At 47.4% G+C, this 19,451-nt stretch overlaps 1 protein-coding gene across 10 annotated transcripts in view; it reads right to left on the bottom strand.

The window, feature by feature from the left end:
* EXD3 (exonuclease 3'-5' domain containing 3) overlaps positions 1 to 19,451 on the bottom strand; it is a 248,101-nt gene that overhangs the window by 176,883 nt on the left and 51,767 nt on the right. For all 10 annotated transcript variants that reach the window (XM_014880988.2, XM_088177400.1, XM_088177398.1 and 7 more), the window contains exon 3: positions 16,754 to 16,866. In XM_014880988.2, the coding sequence (XP_014736474.2) occupies positions 16,754 to 16,790 (37 nt within the window). In that variant the 5' untranslated portion in view covers positions 16,791 to 16,866. The remainder of the gene's footprint in view (positions 1 to 16,753; positions 16,867 to 19,451) is intronic.

Raw genomic sequence — 19,451 nt, 5'->3', positions numbered from 1 at the left:
GAGGGAGAAGTACAAGGGAAGGAGGGATAAAGGGAAGTGACTGAAAAGCAAGTGGTCAGGACTGAACCACGAGTGCATCTGGCCTCAGCTCTGGACGAGAACAAGGCAAGGATGGGGCATGGTGGCCAGAAAAACCCCATCATTCCCACCCAGCGCCACTGGTAAAGATAACTTCAGTCCTGCAGAGTCCTACATCCTGAAGAGCCATTAGGAAGGGGCATTCAATGAGCAAAATAAAAACAAGGGTGAAAAACAGTAAAAAACCCCAGTGTGGAAAGTCAGAGAACACCAGGTCTCCCTGCTCCAGATGTGAGCAGCTGAGAAGGATTAGGAGACATGTCCAGGCAGCTGAGCCCACCCAGTGCCTAGACTGAGCACAAGAGAAAAGTGCTCAGTCTGACACTGACCCTTCACAGCTCCAAAAAAGGGGGTACACATTAAAACAGCTGGAAAAGCCTCGCCAAATCAAGGTTAGAGCATGTTGGTGGAGATCGCAAAAAGACACATCTACACCCAAGCCAACAAGACACAAAAGACCTCAAGTTTTGGCACAGACAGCTTCTCCAAATAGCATGTTCCTGTTTTATATATTTTACATTACTCTATTTCCTTTGAACGTTTTTCATTCTGAAAATTTATGAGTTCTGCCCTGAACCTGAACCAAAATTGCAGGAGATGGTAAATCAAGTGTCTTCCAGTTCTCAAGATCTGTGGTTACATTTCAAAACCATATAAACCACAAGGCTTATATTTTTGAGTTAGAAAAGTGCCCTTGAGGAAAGCCATAAACTACTTTCTGTTCATTCTCTCAATTTCCTTTATGCATCCTTTACTCAAACTCTGCTATGATTACAACAAAAGCAGTGCCCAGGGGCTGGTGAGGTAAGCACTGGATTTGCTGGTAAGGTTTGCAGTGGTGTCCTTGCAAAATTCTGCTGCATTATTCACCAGTGCAGCTTAAACTCCCTGGCAAGAGGCATTTGACTGAGCCTCCTTGTGTCTCTCGCCTGAAGAAAGGGTGACATCCAACCCCAGAGGAGGAATTTCCCAAGGAAAAACCTCCTGACACTTTCTCTTTGGGCCCAAAGCCATTAAATGCCTTGTGACCTGGAAGAATTACAGTCAGCAGAAGAAAAGATACTGAATGAAAAAAAACAACCCCAAAGAAGGTGGGAAAAATGAGTGAAATGCAGGGTCACAGCCCCTAAATGATCACAGCTGAAAGTCATGGACAGGAAAAGTCAAGAACAAAATGTTAATTATGAATCACCAATTTATGGAATCACAGAATCCCCTGAGCTGGAGGGACCCACCAGGATCACCCAGTGCAGGTCCTGTCCCTGCCCAGACCCCCCAACAATCCCAGCCTGTCCATCCCTGGCAGCGCTGTCCAAACGCTCCTGGAGCTCTGGCAGCCTCGGGGCCGTGCCCATTCCCTGGGGAGCCTGGGCAGTGCCCAGCACCCTCTGGGGGAAGAACCTTGCCCTGAGCTCCAGCCTGAGCCTGCCCTGGCCCAGCTCCAGCCGTTCCCTGGCTCCTGCCCCTGTCACAGCCAGCAGAAATCAGAGCTGTCTCTCTGCTGCCCTACAATGATTATGTTTTCTTTAGGCAGCCAGCTTGTCCCTCTGCCCTGCAAGTTAAAAGAATTTTAATAAATGTTTAATGGAATATCCAACAAATTCAACCCACACAGTAAACAAACAGTAAATTTTTACTATTACTTATTGTTTAGTGTGCCTTCTGCCTCAATAAACCCCTGGAATCTGTTCTCAGTGAAAACTCCTGCTTATTTCAACATGTCTTTGAGATGTATTTCTGAAAGGAAAATTAAAATTCAAGGTATTCCCATGTCCCACTTAGGGCAGGTGGTCCGTTTGGGCTTTAAAACTCCAATACCTCAATGAAGACAATGCATGAGCTGGAGGTTTGGGTGAGCAGAGCATTCATCCTGCTCCTGCTCCAGCAGCATGAGGGGCACACCCTCTCTGGGTCAATTAAATTGCAGCTGAGGACAAACAAATTGTGTGTAACGGATGAATTAATCAAAGTCTCTTATCCAAACCTAGTTTGTCCCAGTTTTGTTCAGAAGTGGCTACAGCTCACCAAGTGTGTGCTACTTTTACAGAGGAACAGGCACAGAAATAATATCACTTAGATGGAACAAAAATGAATGGATACATTTTCTAGTGCCCAAATCTGAATCTCTGAGGACAAGCTGATCTAATTAAAAAGGTACAAAATTCCTCAGTAGAAACCCACATATTGTGACACCTTCCAGGTGTTCATGCTGTGCCTCCCTTTAATGAGCACATGGAACATAAATAAACCTTTCAGTTTATTATTATGAGGAGTCAGCACTTGCTGATTGATCCCAATCTCCACTGACTGCAGTGATGAGTCCCCCACTAAAGACTGAAAGCAGCCAAAGGTGTTCCCTGCACTGCTCAGGTAGTAGTGCTTGCAGGGACAGGGAATGCTGCCAGGAAAGGCTGCTCCATTTCCACCACTGAATCCAACAGAGCCAAATTTACAAGAGGACCATATGTCACAAAACTATTTCATTTCAGAAACAATACACTTCTCTGCTTTACCACCATTTCCAGAGCTGCAAGGTATGGTGCTAAATGGTGCTAATTCTCTCCCCATCCCAACAAACCATTCCTTCACTGCGCCTCTCACAAAAGGCAAATGTGCTTGAGAATGTCTAACTGTGCATTTAGCTGAACTCACACAGCAAGGAAATGAAGCAGGAAGACAGAGAGAGTCCTTCTTTATTTGGCCTGTCTGGCTCACTCCAGACTTGGCTCAGTGTCCAGTTTCAGCTGCTGTTTTCTGATCCACAGAGCTTTGAACTCAGCTGCACCAAGCCCTTCACATCTCGGGAGGGAAGGAACCACCACAGTCCTGAAGTCCTCACACCACACACCTCCCCTGTCATTTTAACATTAAAGATACAGCCTTTGGGGATGTCTGGGAGTCCAGGTTCACCAAGGGAAAGAAAGGCATTTCTTACTTGTTCCTCCAGCTCTTCATCCACACGTTTGGATTCCTCTTCTGCACTAATGCAATCTACATCAGACAGGAGGGGAAAATATCCAAAAACACTCTGAGTTCCTAACTTGTAATCACCTGACTGTGAACATCAGCTCATTCTCAGTCACCAGAAACCTTGTGTAAGATGAATGGTTCCACATTCATCAACCAGTTGTGACTGCTCTGTTTCTCCAGCCCTGTGATGACAGCCACCTCCTGCTTGCCAGGAGAGACACGAAGGCCCCTGCGGCCTCTCTACAGCAGATGAAGATTCCCACAGCTGGGACTAGTACTGAAACAAAGGGGTCACATCACCTAACAAGCTGGCCTAGGCATCCCTAGGAACTGCAGAACAAGTTTATGTTTTAGACCAGATGTAAAAGTCGGCCTGGAGTGATTACCCCAGCCTGTATTGAGAGCAGAGGCAAAGCTTTATTCCAATCCAGCTGAGATGGTTGTTTCACTCAGCAGGAAATATTTTGTTTCACTTTAGGGAGGAGGTCAGTATCTAGAGGCTTATCTTTTTGTGGTTCTTTATCATCTTCCAGATAGACCTGGTTTAACAGAAACCTCTAACTCAGTGACGCACCTTGCAAGGTATAGGCCAGCAATTCCTCCACAAGTCTCTGGTTTGCATCTACTCTGTTAATGTGCCAACATGCAATCACATACCACAGAATTAGTCCTACTGAATGCCTGTTCTCTAATATCCTTGCATAAGCTTACACCAAGCAAACAACCACACAATGGCTGGGGCTCCATCTGGCTTTGCAGGCAATACTCATCTCATGTTCCTCATTTGGTTCCTCTAGACAAAAGCCAGAATTCCTCAGGTGCCATTAGCTGAGCCCACACTTTCCTGGGATCACTCTGTGAAGCCATACCTTGGTCTGTGCAGCTGACTACATCATTACTGAAAAGCCAGAATTAGGAATGTGGTGGAGAATGAGGTGCACAGGCAGAACATGGAGAAACTGCCCTGCTGGAGAGGGAAAAGGGACATGAACAGTGTATTGAAAGCAAGAGAAGTTTTTCTAGAAAAGAAGCCAGACTTTCTCAATGGAAACAAAAATCATTCTCTAACTAAGGGCAAGTGAGATCCTTTCCATTCTGAGAAATTTGAGTTATGAAAACATAATAGGAACCCTCAGCATTTGGCTGATACATGCTCGATTTCTAAGTGAGTCAGAAGTTCACATTCTTCTACTGCAGCCTCCCAACTGAAAACAATCCCCACACTTAAAGCACAAGAATAATAAAGTACACATATGCTTCTTATAAAACAATCCTTACAAATAACCATGCCTTTTGTTTTCATAATGGCTAAAATTCATCATTTCCCCCCAAAAAGCACAGATCAAACAAACTGCACTCTCATTAAAAGAAAAGGCTCACTTGGCTGAGCACAACAGGCAATAAGACATTGCTGTCTTATTTTCTTAGTGCTTTGTGTCAGTGGAGAGACTGGAGAGCTGCTCCCCAGGCTCTGTGGGGCAGGGCAGGCTCAGCACAGCCCCACCAGTGCTCCACACAGGGACTTTGCTCCCCCTCTCCCCACATCAGCCTCGAGAACATCCTCATTCCCCTCCCTCCCAAAGTGTACAGATACCTGAGCAAAACCGTCACAGAATCCCAGACTGCTTTGGCTGGAAGGAACCTTAAACTCATCCAGTGCCACCCCTGCCATGGCAGGGACACCTCCCACTGCCCCGGGCTGCTCCAAGCCCCAATGTCCAACCTGGCCTTGGGCACTGCCAGGGATCCAGGGGCAGCCACAGCTGCTCTGGGCACCCTGTGCCAGGGCCTGCCCACCCTGCCAGGGAACAATTCCTGCCCAATATCCCATCCATCCCTGCCCTCTGGCAGTGGGAGCCATTCCCTGTGTCCTGTCCCTCCATCCCTTGTCCCCAGTCCCTCTCCAGCTCTCCTGGAGCCCCTTCAGGCCCTGCCAGGGGCTCTGAGCTCTCCCTGGATCCTTCTCCTCTCCCGGTGAGCACCCCCAGCTCTCCCAGCCTGGCTCCAGAGCAGAGGGGCTCCAGCCCTTGGAGCAGCTCCATGGCCTCCTCTGGATCTCTCCAGCAGCTCCAGGTCCTCCCTGTGCTAAGCCCAAGTCTGGGGCAGCTCTGCAGGTGGGGTCTCACCTGAGCAGGGCAGAGGAGCAGAATCCCCTCCCTCACAACACCTGGGCACCACAGCTAGCATGGGAGCAGAGGGTGCCCTTGAGAGCTAGTGCCAACTCAACAAATAAAAATGAGAACTCACCAAGGAGTCACCCAGCTCTGGGACATCCTCACAGTGCCTGAGACAACCCAGCCCGGGCAGCAGAAACTTCGTGCCCAGGAGTGAAGGAGCCTGTCCCACACCGTCAACCTGAACAAGGTGTGACATCACCTCAGACAGACAGGTCATTTGGGGATGATTTCAGGGCACCCTGACTGGACAAGGAGAAGTGCAGCGATTTGTACAGAAACAGCAATTCTAAAAATAACACCAAGAGGTTGCTTTCTAGGCAGTTAATGAAATCCAACTTCATAAAAGCCTAAAAATGTAACAATCATAAACCTTTTTCAGGTAATTGTCGACACTCTTGCATGGTTTCCTCCTCTGTGAGATGGGCTCTAACCTTAGTGTTATGGGCTCTGCAGCACCAGGCTGAAAATCTCTGGCACAGGACAGTGGAGACACTCATGGGAGGGGAGGACAGCACTGCAGTCCCTCATTTCCTTCCCATTTTACACCTCTTCCTCCACCCTCGTGGCTAGGCATAGCCAGAGGGGTGGCTCAAGGCCCTGAGCTCGGTGGATCCCCATCCTCACCAAACTAGGGATTGTACTCTTGTGTTCAAAACTGTTTAAACAAAACCCAAAGCTTCATCATACAGTTTTTCTTTTCCTTCAAAAATTCAGCCAGACTATCCTTACTTCCTTTAGGCACCAGCTCCATGTATTTCTTTAGTGATGAAGAGAATTAGGTTTTGTTCCCATAAACCAGCTCAGTGTTGAGGAAAGGGTGAGGAGCGAGTCACTACATTCCCAGAAGGAGGACAACAATCAGTGCTGTGGAATGAGCCCTTCCTCACATCCCACTGTCCTGCCAACCTCCTCAGGATAGGAACAGGAGGATCTGTCAGAGCCAGGGTGCCAGTTAATATCCTTACACTGAGGTAATGGCACTTTCATAGCAATGGAAATTCACTTTAAAAACACCTAAAACAGCATTCCAGAAAACTAACCATTTCTTCTTTCAAACTTATCAATCCTGCAAAGGAGAAGAAAACTGATATTGTCCAGGATAAAAGGGGAAACTTCTTAATTATGTAAGAAACTGAGACTGCCAGGAACAGCAGCAGTCCCAGAGGACTCAAGTGCAGGATGGGAAAGAATCTTCAGATCCAGAGTACTATCATAGAGCTAAAATGATATCTATATTTTTGCCTCCAGACATTTCTGGAAATCCCCAAGTTCTAAACCTAACAACCTTTTAACTGTGTATCCTAAGTAGCTTTATATGAAAAAACCCACCTGGTAATTCTAAAAAGCTGTAGTACATATTTTGAAGCCATCCAACTTTCTTTTGAGAACAGTAACAATAGCTTGATTCTTGTATAAAAGACATTCCCACATTTTCTTCTGCCAGTTTCTCACCTGAGCACATTTCAGCAGCACCACAGATGCTGAATGGGGGTAGGGCCTCTCCCTCCCCAAGGTCAGTGTGTATGGTGGTCATGGGCTGAGCCAGCCTGGACAGCTCCGGACACAGCCAGAAGTCCTGGGCAGTGGAGGAGCCACTAGCCCTGCAAGTTTCAAAAAAGGTGACAATGTGGCACCTGGGGACATGGTGACACTTTGTTTACTCAGGTAAACAAAGTGGAGGAGACCCATGTGTCCAGGCTAAATCAAGCTTTCCAGAGGCAGAGGGAAATTGCAGCTTTGCTTATGCTGAATAAAACAGTGGTTAAACCCTAAGCTGAAAGAATTTCTCCTTCTTCCTCTGGCTAATTACATCTCAGGGTGGTAGATGAAAACTCCATCTCTGGTAGAATCCCAGATTAGTTTGTTGGAAGGGCCCTTAGAGATCATCTCATTCCAACTCCCCTGCCATGGGCAGGGACACCTTCCACATGACCAGCACTGACACTCAGCATTATCAGAACCTTCAAACAATGTGCTCTTCATCCATATATCTGCTGCAGCTTTTGAAAATCCCACCCTGAGGTGCCAGGAACAGTTCCAATCACTACCAAATCCTAAATCTGCTCTCTCCACACACAAAGCTTTCCAGGTGACCATTAAGTGACTGCAGAACAGCCAGATCTTTTCCCAAAGGTGGTTGGCTCAAGCCACTTGTCTCTAGGACATACTGCAGACATTACAGGCTCAGGCAGAACCTTGCCCAGTCCCTCACACCACACTCCCACTGACTACAGAGCTGCCTCCCAGCCCTTCCAATGTTCCTAGCACCAAATCCATGGCCAAATAAAAGATCTTACTGCTACTTAAGACAAAAGTAATGATGGCTGTTCCCTTCCAAAATTTATAGCTGCACCGCCTAGATAAAATTAAAAACCCTATTTTTGACAGTCCTGCACGTTGAAGTTCATAGCTCTGGGGAGGCTAAGTGGAAAAGCCAGGATACCTTCAGCTCAGCACCAATGTGTTTGAAAGGATTTGGTGGTTTCCATGGCAATGGGGAGGGTAAGGGGCTGCCTGGTTCCAGCTCTGACTGACGCACATCTCAAACAATTGCTCTCTTCCTGTTCGTATGGCACAAGAAAAACAGGATGCTGAGAGGTGTTTATCTGAGAGAGCGAGATAAGCAAGCGCACTGCAAGTTCTCAGAGTACAGGAGTTCACCAATGAGATGTTATAGACCTTCTGTGGAAAAAAAAATCCCACTGCTGCCGTGCTGAACGTGATTAAATTATGCATGGAAAGGTCCTTTCCCTTGGAAGCTGCAGGAAACTGTGCAGAGCTGGTATATGAGCCCTGAATACCAATGGAAAGTCTCTTTAGAGTGTGGTACCGAGTTACAGTGCTGAATGAAAGCAGAGAACCAGCTCAGTGTGTGATATCTCCCACCCCAAGCCCTGCCTGGGGCCCACGGGGGGGGGGGGGCAGGCTGCAGAGAGTGTGGGGCTGCCACAGCACAGAGAGCACAGGCTGCTCTAAAGGGCTCTGTGCCCATGAGCACTAGTTCACAGGCACTTCTCAGGCCTCCCACCCAACCTGAGGCACTTTGAAGCATTTTAAATGTCCCTCAGTTCCTGAGAGGGAACCTGCCCACTTCTTATCCCAACTTCATCAGTGACACAACCTGCAAACCACACAGTCAATAACTACCTGCTCTCTAATCACCACAAGCTGGTACAGCCCAGCAGCACTCTGGGGTTCAGAGCTGAAAATCTCATGTCCAAAAAGCACAGCAGCATTGTCCAGGGGTTCTGGAGCAGCGGAAGGCACCCTCACACCCCTGTCACACATGGGAACAGGCAATACCCCTGTCCAGAGGCTGGGCAAAGCCATAGCATGAAACCAGGGCCTGGCTGGACATACTGGAGCTGACCTGGGGTCACAGTGGCTTTAATGCATCTCTCCTGTTGATTTACAGAATCATAGAATCTCCTGAGCTGGAAGTGACTCACAAGGACCATGCAGTCCAACACCGAATTCCAGCTGTACCAGTCCCATCCATGTGGCTACCAAAACTATGCCATCATAGCCAGGAATTGTTAGAGCTCAGTTGTCTGAGAACAGGCCTGGTTCCCAAAACCCTGTAAGAAACAACAGCGGAGCTTTGCCACCTGTGTCACCCACACTGGAGGACACAGGGTAGGACAGATCTGTATAACAAAGTGGATTTCTTCTTTATGCAAATTTTGTTTTCCCAGTCATTGCACATATTTAAGACAGTATCAAAAGAACAAAATGGGAACCCAGTCATTGTCTCTGGCTTGGCTGGCTTACAGATCAACTCCCAGCCTTTAATTCTAGGAAGTGAGTGACCACGGAGCCTCCTGACAGCCAAGGGCCCCCCTTTTTCCATCTGACTTGCTGTTTGTCTTGGAAGTAGCCAGGTTAAGGCTGTCCCATTCAGCCTGCAGTGGAATGTGGGGCAGATGGAAAGGGAAAGACAGACAGACACTGCAAAGACTGACACAAAGCCTGGTGGTGGGATGAAAGAGCACAGAACGAAGGCAGGGCCCAGCCAAGCCAAACAAAGATTTCCTTGAGTGATTACATCTGCCGGAGAGTCCCCAGCTTGCACTCTCCTTGCTGAGAAATTCTTTTAATTGTGTCTAGGACATTTTAGAAATCCCAAGAAAAGCTCCTCTGTAATCATTGGAGTTCTGAACTGTGTGAACTTTTGTTGTGCTGAATCGCCAATAGCTCGCTGCAGACCTCTGCCACCAAAGCAGGGCTTTGCTGAGGGAGAGCCCTGGGGAGGGCAAACTGGTAATAAATCTCCATTTCTTTTTTCCCAAGGAAAAACAAGAAATTTAGACAAATTCTTCTCCCTCCCAATGTCTGTATAGCTCAGTGCAAAGTGCATCCAGCAGAAAATGAAGAGATCCGTTCTCAGATTAGCCAAAATTAAGTAAGGTTAAATGAGCGATGTGTAGAGCCAAAGCCTACAGCTCTGTGAAATGGGCAACTCCCAGGGGGCCAGCAGGGACAGTGGATCTTCCACAGCCACCAGAGCCACTCAGTGCTGGGTCAGGGAGGAGGGGAACAGTGGGGCAGGAGTGTATGACCAGCACCTGCACCACACAGCACCACAAGGTGCCAGGGGCAAGTCCTTGCAGATATGAGAATGAACACTTGTGAGCCAGAAAGACAGACAAATATTAAGTCATCTTCAGGGGCTGTGATCTTGTCTTGACCAGACACACTTCAGGTGTTACCTGAATGCTACTGCCTCGGGCTTCACATCATGGGTCCAAATCCCTTGTCTGTGGCAAACCTCCTTCATCTTCAGGCCTGTTTTCACAGCATTAATTTCTCTCTACCCCTCACTGTGATAACCAGAAATGCCACAGAGCTGACAGACTCCAAGCACGTCATTTCTCTCCTTCAGAACCCACATATCTGCCTGCACCTGCAGGTAACTGGGTATTTGTGTTTGCCACATGTGAAGGTCAGTCACAGGAGGCTACTACAGGCAAGGCTCAATGTCAAAGACCAAATGAAAAATAACAAGGTGGGTGAGCTGCTTCCTCTGGTCACAGTCACACAGGGTGGGGTACCCTGGTAAGGAGGGAACACTAACACGTCTGTGCCCCTAAAACAGCCACCCAAAGGTGGGCTTGGTGTGTGCACATTTCCTCAAGCACTTTGAATGAACACCTGGCTGTATTTCACCTCTTGGCTGGTGCCAAGACATTCTACTTAAGACATGAGCTGTCCAAAAGCAAAGCAATTCATTCTCATTAAAATCACAGAATCTCCTGAGCTGGAAGGGATCCACAAGGATCAAGTCCAACCCCTGTCCCTGCCCAGACCCCCCAACAATCCCAGCCTGTCCATCCCTGGCAGCGCTGTCCAAACGCTCCTGGAGCTCTGGCAGCCTCGGGGCCGTGCCCATTCCCTGGGGAGCCTGGGCAGTGCCCAGCACCCTCTGGGGGAAGAACCTTGCCCTGAGCTCCAGCCTGAGCCTGCCCTGGCCCAGCTCCAGCTGTTCCCAGGGTTCTGTCCCTGTCACAGAGAGCAGAGGTCAGAGCTGCCCCTCTGCTTCACCTGCACAGAAAATGAACTTGGTCAAAACATGAATCTGCTCTTGCTGGGCCAGGGAATTGAAGCAACTCAGTGAAGGCTCCAAAGTACCAGAACAGGATCAAAGAGGCGACTTATGTGACAGGACTGGGTGCAAGGGCATGAGAGAGAAGGGTAGAAGCAAGACCTTTCTCTTGCAGCTGTGATTCAGCTGTTTGATCAGCCAGCACTTCCACTTGCTCCATTCTGCCAGAATACACATCTTTCCTTACCACACAGAATTCACAGTACTGACTGCACATCAGGTAGTGACACCTATCCTTCAGTGACCTCACAGGTGCTAGGGTTTTATGTGCTCTGCCATGCAGAAGACAAGACTGGAGGCAAACTCACACATCAGCCCCAGGACAGGATTTCTCAGCTTGCTGCTCCTCAGGGGGCCATGAGCTGATCAGCAACCCAAGCCCCTGGAGCAGAGTCATTAGCACTGCCAAAGGATGTCAATGCACACGTGAATGTCGGCATCATCCAGATTTGTTTCTTAAACATTGTCTTATAGAAACTTTAAAACAGTATCTGTAATTTTAGAACAGAATTTATCCTTATGATAGGCAGCCTTTCCAGGCAGAACCACCTCCTCTGGTCTCAGACCCTACATTTCAGAAAGCACAACACAGCCAGGATCATGCCATGTGGAAACACCACCTCAGTGTCAGTTGAACAACACCTCAACAAGGCTGAAGGAAACCTCAATGGAGAGAAACACCAGATGTGGCTGAAGGAAAGGGCACAGTCAGACCAGGTGGCAGCTCAGAGACACAGAGCCTGATCAGAACCCGTGGGCAATGGGACTGGTGTCTCCCCAGCCCCCAGGTACAGGGAACAAACAGTCTGAGGGCAATGGAGCACCATTTGAAAGCATCCACTGAAATAATCTCAGTCCTCAAAACTATGGAGGGTTCCCTGAAACCCTCTGGTTTGCTGGGGAAGAGGTTGGGATTTTGTTTTATGCTTATTTGCCTTTTGTTTTTGTCCTGGTAGATAACGTTCATTTCCAGTAACTGTTGAGTGGAAAAGGAGGATTTAACAATAAAGTGCAAGAGTCCATCACAAGTAATGGCAACCCATGTGCTCTTATGAAACAATAACAAAGCAACATAAAATAAATCAGTGCCTTTTAATTTAACAATGTAAATTACCCTCCCACCTGCTGTGACTCTCCATAAGGAGAAAAAGCTGGCAGTGTATTTACCAAGCTGTCTATCCCAATCCCATTCTGCACTGGCCTCCTGCCCTGGGGTTAGACTGTAGGACTCTGTCATCTCTTGCACTCGTATGACCTAAGAAAGGGAATGCGGCCTTTTTCCCACAAGCCCAGAGTGAGAACATCATAAAAGCTGAACTTTAGCCCCCTTTTTGGGCAGGCAGCACAATAGCAAGGAGGATGCTGTTACTCCCCAGAGGCTTTGCTGCTGAAAAACATCACCAAGCTCAAGTAAAAGGTCAGTAGTTAGGATTGCATCTCTTGTTTTCTTCAGTTTTCCTCCTCCGTCAAAGGCAGCTCAACATTCTTTGCACACCCCCCTCCCTCCTTCTGAGAAATGCAGGAAGGAAGTGCTTGCAAAATAGTTTAATTTAAAAGAAGGCACAATCACACACAGCAAACCCTGCTTCAGTCTCTGAGCAGGACATGTGCACTGCTCCCAGTTCCCACTGCAGCACAAAGGAGTCCCTGCCGCGGCAGGGCTGTCCCTCCCTTCCCACACACACGGGCAAGACTGTGCTCCCAACACCTGGGCTGGAGAGCTGTGGCTACGTGCTACAGGCAGCCCCTACTCCCCCAGAGCACACAGCACATCTGTGGGAGCCAGGGCTGTGCAGCAGCACAAGAAGGATGCAGGGAGCCCTGCAGCCTCCCAGGGCACTGCATGGTACCAGGCACCAGTGGCAGCACCGTGGTCCTGCCTGCAGGACAGTGTCATCTCCTCTCTCTCTCATAACTAGTGCTTGTTTGATTTCACATGATGTTCTTCCACCAAGGCTTGTTACCTGACCCTTGCTAGGGTTTGGGAAGGTATTTGGAACAGTTGGATTTAGCTTGACCCTTTTCTTCACTAGATTTATGTGAAAGAACCAGAGTGGGTGGAAGCAGCTGTTATACTCCATGCCTTTTTGCAAAGAGGAATGTAGAGACCAGCAGGCAATTCCTGGAAAACTCCTTCATTATCCATCAGGTTCTGCTGTATGACCACATATCCAACCTAAACATCATTCTTCCTAGGCACATGGTGTTTTTGTATCCCTGGGCAAACAGCACTTACTATCACAAGCCTATTTCTCAGTCTTTCCCAAGACTCTGGCAGTCCCAAGGACTTCCCTTGAGCCATGAACCACAACAGCCACGTGTCAGGACAGGCTGGCAGTCCCTTCCTGCTCTCCCTTTGAGAATTCCCAGTCCTCCCAGCCCAGTGTCCTCAAACAAACCCCTCGGTGCCCGCAGCCTCTCCCAGCGCCTGCAGAGGATCCGGTCCTGTTCCAGTGTCCTGCGTTCCCCTCATTGCTCCTGGGTTCATGTCCAGCTGGCATTCTTGGACTTCATGGGACACTGCCAACAAACCACAGTCCTGTCTCTTCTTTAACCCATTGCTGTCACACTGCATCATTAGACTAATGAAATAACAGTGCATGAAGGACCTGAGCAGAATCACACCCATGAGCACTCGAGTGGTGCCTCCTTCCAAACAGGATGCCCAGGACAAGCAAACACACAATCAATTATTTTCTATAAGGAAATTTTAAAATGCTGCATGCTGTTAACGTGAGCACTTTCCTGTGTACAGTCACACAGCTCCACAAAGGGAAAGATTAATGCTCCCCCAAACAGGGAAATGAGAGTACCAAATGCCACCAGCAGGCTGGGGACTGGGGGGCTGCAGCAGGACCTGAAACCAGATTGCTGAATTTGACTTTTTTTATTTTAAAGTTGACAGCTTCAACTTCCAGAATCTAAACCCAGCACTGAGCATGGGGAAACCTGCTGTTCTCTAGCTCTAGGCCAGATGGGTAAATTTTTGGGATTAATGTTTTCATAACCATGCAGCCAGGACTGCTGTTTATTACCCATCCCCAGTAACTTCTTACCTTCCTTTCTTTTCTTTTTCACTTACTGTTGCTTATGTGCATTTCTGATAGATTTAAAAATAAGTGTTAGCACTGCAGAAATACCTTCAGCTGTAAAATGAGGGTTCCAAAATCCTGCATTCTTTAAAGACCTTAAATAAAAAATTATTTCTGTCCTGCAGAGTGTTGTAAAGGATTTAAGGAGCTTACTGCCCACCCCATGCCTGCTGCAAGCCCAGACAAAGGACAATAAAAATTGAAACAGAAGAGAAGGAATGAAAGGACCCCAGAAAGGCACATCTGGGAAGATGGAGGTGCTCCTGCAGGTAGTCAGCACAGAGCCTGACCACTCCTTCAGTGAAAAAAAATTTCTAATATCTAATCTGAACCTCCCCTGTTGCAACTAAGGCCATTTCCTTTTGTCCTATCCCCTGGCACAGGGAAAAAGAGACCAAACCACTACTTCACTACACCTCACTTGAGGGACTTGAAGGGGGGAATTCCCAGTTCAAGGTTTGTGAGGATACTAAAGCCATACTGAAAAATATAAACACAAATAGTTGGTTTAAGGAATGGTTAAAAACAGGTTACAGAGCAGATAGATCTGAAAATATGGCCCAAATATTGTAATGGAGCATTTAAACAAAAGCAGTGATACAAGGAAAAAGATCCCATTTAAGTTCTGAGCGTCTTCTTGGAGAGAATCCTATTCAGCAAAGGTGATCCAGTCAAAGGTAAGGCCCTACCTGACTTGGTTCCTCCTTCTTTAAGGCATCACAGATCTTCAGCACTGCCCTGAAGAGCTTACAGAAAGCTCTGCCTCCATCCCAGCACCCACAGGGACCCACACATCACCCAGGCTGCTCTGCACCCCAGAGCATCCCCAGCACGTCCTTGGCCACCAGTGGCCAGCACAGCAAACATCTGCCCTTTGCCTCCTTTCCTCCCTTTCTCATTTGTCGAGATGCTTCTTCGAAAGGGAACTTTGATTATGAAGATATTTAGTGATAAAGGGAAGGGCAGCAAATGTGCTCCCGCTGTTTATCCCGGCCGGGTGTTTTCCCCTTGCACTCTGCGATTGTTTGGCCGGGCGAGTGATGGATGGTGGAGAGGGCTGGGTCTGGAAATGCTCCTGAGCCATCAGGAAGCTGAGGGGACCTTTGCCAGCACTTCCTTCCTGCATACAAGGGGAGGACAGAATGGGAAAAACCTTGGCTGTCTCTCACCCTGAGAAAAGGTCTCCCTTTCCAGCTGTATTACAGTAACAATATTTTAATCTTTCACAAGATTGTAATATCCTTCCTCTCTAAGTATAGCTCCAGTGGCAGCTCAGAAAATGAAATGAACCAACAATGTAAAACTCAATAGGTGGTGCTAGAAGCTGAACAAATGGAGGTCCAGATTGGAAGATCCCTATCTTCAACCAGGATATAAAGCACCAGTGATCACACCTGTCCTAATGCAGGACTGGACTCCCAGAGCAACCAAGACTAAGCACTTCAACAGGAGGTGTAAAATGTACATAACTAATACACTGAAAAAGTGTACTTCTGGAGAGATTAATTCCTGTGCCTGTTTCAGAAAGTGGATCTAAACTCAAACCACAACATTTATTACACCTCCAAAAAATAAGGCTGCAATGAGCAATCTGTGAATGTTCTGACCAGACATTTCTCACAAGCACCCAGGATGTGTTACAGAGACTTGAATGTCTTTTTCCCCAACCTCAGCCTCTAGGTCCTTCTGTGGATGATTAATGAATCTCTACGACATCCTGACGTGTCATCATCACCTGTTCACAGTAATAAAAGTACATGCTAAATATGAGAGAATAAATATTTCATGCTACCACAGGAATTTTTCTAAAATTTTCCATTTTTGAGTTCCAGATTCAAAACCATGGACCATGGCAAGGGTTTCAGTGCAGGCAGACCTTCAGAATCCCAAACTGCTCTTCCCCAGCCATGTGGCCTGCGACAGCCAGAGCAGGGCACACGGGTGGTGGCTCTGAGGACCCCTCTCCCTGCTGGCCTAGCAAGGGGAGATCCCAGCAATCCCCTCATTTGTCTGGGCAAGTTTGCCCAAGCCAGTCTATAAAAGGGAGGAAGAAATTCTCAGGACTCTTGACAACAAAAGAAAACTCCCCAAACCTGTGAGCAGACAGGTCTACTAACAGTCTCTATTTCTGACAAAGGCCTCAGACAAAAAAAGACCTCACCCACAAACAAAGAGTGGGGAACAATGGGAACTGTCAAAAAATAGCCCTCACGTCAGAGCTAAGAATGCCCCTTGACACTTCCAAAAAAGCCCAGGCTGAGCAGAGCCTGGGAGGCTGCAGGCACAGTCCTGGCATCTGCCTCTCCCAGCACAAACTGCCAGCAGCACTCGGTGAGCCTGAACTCCCACAGCCAAAGATGGGGATGGAAGAAGAGAGCGAATTTATGGCAGGTCTGAGCCAGAAGTAACAAATTCCTGTCCATTCAATCTCTCCAGCAGGGACCCTGACACTTGGACTTGATGGGACATACCTGACAATGGTGTGTTCACATCTTCCCTTACTGCAAAGGGTAACTAATCACCAAAGTAATTAATGAGAAAACTAAGTTATGTCAAAAAGCAGAATGATTTGTCTAACACAGTAATAAAACTCGTGTGTTCTTCTGAACTGGTAAGAACTCATTAAAAAATTGCTAGAAAAAATTTCAACCTGGACTAGAATTCTAAGAATGCTGACATCCAGATGTGGACAGGAAACCTCAAAGATCCAATAATCTTTATGGCATGTAATTTAGCATTGATTCACATGTTTTGCTTTATTTGTGACTCAGCATTGTCCTCCAATAGCAGTAAGAAAATAAATGGAAAGCAAATCATGCTGAATGAAAACTCACCCGTGGGCTGATCACTTGAGTAACTGTCCTGATTCATCTTCCAAAAGGCAGCACCAGATCAGGATGCTGAGGTTGCAGGTCTAAACTCAGAGATGCAGCCCAAGCTCTTGCTTCTGGAAAGCAAATAAAGAGTTACTGTCAAACTGTAGGAACTCCAGCCTGTGTGAGAAATGGAGTATCTTGTGTGTGGTCTGTTGTCTTTGAATTTAGCAGGAGAGTGGAGAACCTACATGCATGTGCAACTTGTAGGAGCCATAGGACACGTGCCTGAAGATCAGAGAATGCAATGGGAAACTGAATCAACCAAGAAGCACTAGAAAGTGGCATCTGAGAGCACATGGAAGGTAAAACAACATGGAGTTAAAAACACAAATGAGTTCCTGGAATAGGTCGAGTTCCAGATTTGAACTACACAAACAGGAGTCCCTAATGCTCTTCACCTGAGTAGCCAAACAGAACTCCTACACAGAGTGAAGACTTGGACTTAATGATCCTGAGGTCCTTTCCAACACAGCAGATTCTGTGACTCTGTGCAAACCCCAGACCTCCCTAATCCCAATCTGGACAAACAGGCCATGTGAAAGCATGTTTTTGCCAAACCTACACAGCTCCTCCTCTTTGTTTGCTTGCCCTTCCACTCATCATCACATCTTCACTGTGGTAGAGTTGGGAACAGAACCCCTGTCTCCCAAATCCCAGTCCAGTGCCTTAACCACCACATCCTTCCTGCTGAATCACACTGCAGGATTGTTTATCAGGAAGGAAATTCCCCTTCGAGAGCACTCACTCTGAGTGTGCTGGTGGAACACAAATGCTTAGAAAAACACAAACAGAGGCAATAACAAGTGATTGAAGTCCCTGTACTGGCTGGAGGCACAGCAGCACCCTGTTTGTTATGGAGCAGTGGAAGCGAGCCCCATGGAGCAGGACATGACACAGAACAAGCAGTGCATCCAGATGGCCTCCCAGGAACAGCCTCCTGCTCTCCACAGATGATCCATGACTCTGGAAGTCTTTCCCTCACATTTAGCACAAGGTATATGCCACTCAGGGCCATTAAAAAGGTTTGGACTCTCACAAGGCACTGGAAGGGTCACCTTTGAGAGCAAAGTTGCCAAGTGCAGGTAGCTGTGAATGTGATCCAGAGGGTCAGAATTAACCTCAACATCAAAGGGCCCTTGCTTTCTTTAAGGTCTTAAGCTCCAAAATAAAAAAAAAAAAAAAGCAGGGTATGTATGAGGGGAAGATACCAAAAATGGAACAAATATGTTTTAGCCTGATACACTTTATGCATTGGTCTCCTAGAAAACAAAAAGGGCTGTAATTCATCCACAATCTGTCGAAAAACACAAACCCACTGAAATGGCAGATTCATGGTCCAGGACTCTGAAGAATTTGGCTCTGCTCAACAGTTGGGCAAAGGGGAAGAATTTCCCCATTCACAAGCAGTGGATTTCCAGGTTGTGTCCCATGGGACCCCATCACAGTAACCAACAAGCACAGGCTTGGGCAGATGGCAGAGCTTGGACTAGATTTCAGGACACCCCCTTTAAATATCATTGTATGGGAATTCCAGAAGGACCTGAGGACTCCTGGGGGACAGGGAACCAAAGCCTCCCTCTCAGCAGCATCCTGGGGTCACACCCGGATCTAGAGGAGCTCTAACAAACCCTGAGATGGGGCTTCTATTACAGTAGAAGTTTCACACCAGAAGGCACTTTGAGGCACTTCAATTCCTTTGAACAGTTAAAAAAGTCACAATTTCTCCTCAGGGCTTCTTTTAACCTTGACATGATTTGGAATCCCTCAAGCCTTCGTTTTTGATGTCATATGAGAGTAATTCAGGAATTAACACGAAATGTAATTCCATTGTTATCCATTCAAAAGGCTATTCTCTCATTCCTTGCCTGCTATTTTTAGGGTCAGGATCCAGTTTGTAGCTTTTTCCATTAGGCCCAAATCAAGTGTGTCCAGAGTGAGAAGATATCAGCACATGCTCAGTCCTGCAGGATACTGTGATCAGTGAGCAGGGGTCGGTGATGGCCCACAAGAAGGCAATTGATGGAATGGGTGTCTCCTGCTTGGTTCAAAGAATTCCTTGTATGGAAACCCAGCATGGAGCAGCCAAAGGTGAAGGCTTCTGCAAAGAGCTGCCAAACTGCTCGGCCAAGGACTGCAGGCTTTTCTCCTGAGCAGGTGTTGTCACTGTTGAGCTCTTGACTGTGATGCTGAGCTCATGGCTGGTGCCCTGCAGGAATGTTTTGCTTTATAGTCCAGCCAAATGAGCTAAGGGTGCACACAGCCAGCCTGACTAACACAGTGCTGAGGGAGGGAGGGATGGATGGATGATGGATGGATGGATGGATGGATGGATGGATGATGGATGGATGGATGGATGGATGATGGATGGATGATGGATGGATGGATGGATGGATGGATGATGGATGGATGGATGGATGGATGATGGACGGATGATGGATGGATGGATGGATGATGGATGATGGATGATGGATGGATAATGGATGATGGATGGATGGATGGATGATGGATGATGGATGATGGATGGATGATGGATGGATGGATGATGGATGGATGGATGGATGGATGATGGATGGATGATGGATGGATGGATGGATGGATGGATGGATGATGGATGGATGGATGGATGGATGATGGATGATGGATGAATGGATGGATG

Source organism: Sturnus vulgaris, chromosome 22, assembly GCF_052056855.1.
Source record: "Sturnus vulgaris isolate bStuVul1 chromosome 22, bStuVul1.hap1, whole genome shotgun sequence".
NCBI classification, from domain to species: Eukaryota; Metazoa; Chordata; class Aves; order Passeriformes; family Sturnidae; genus Sturnus; species Sturnus vulgaris.
Note: the sequence above shows the minus strand (reverse complement) of the source record. Positions and strands in the feature narration are given on the sequence as shown.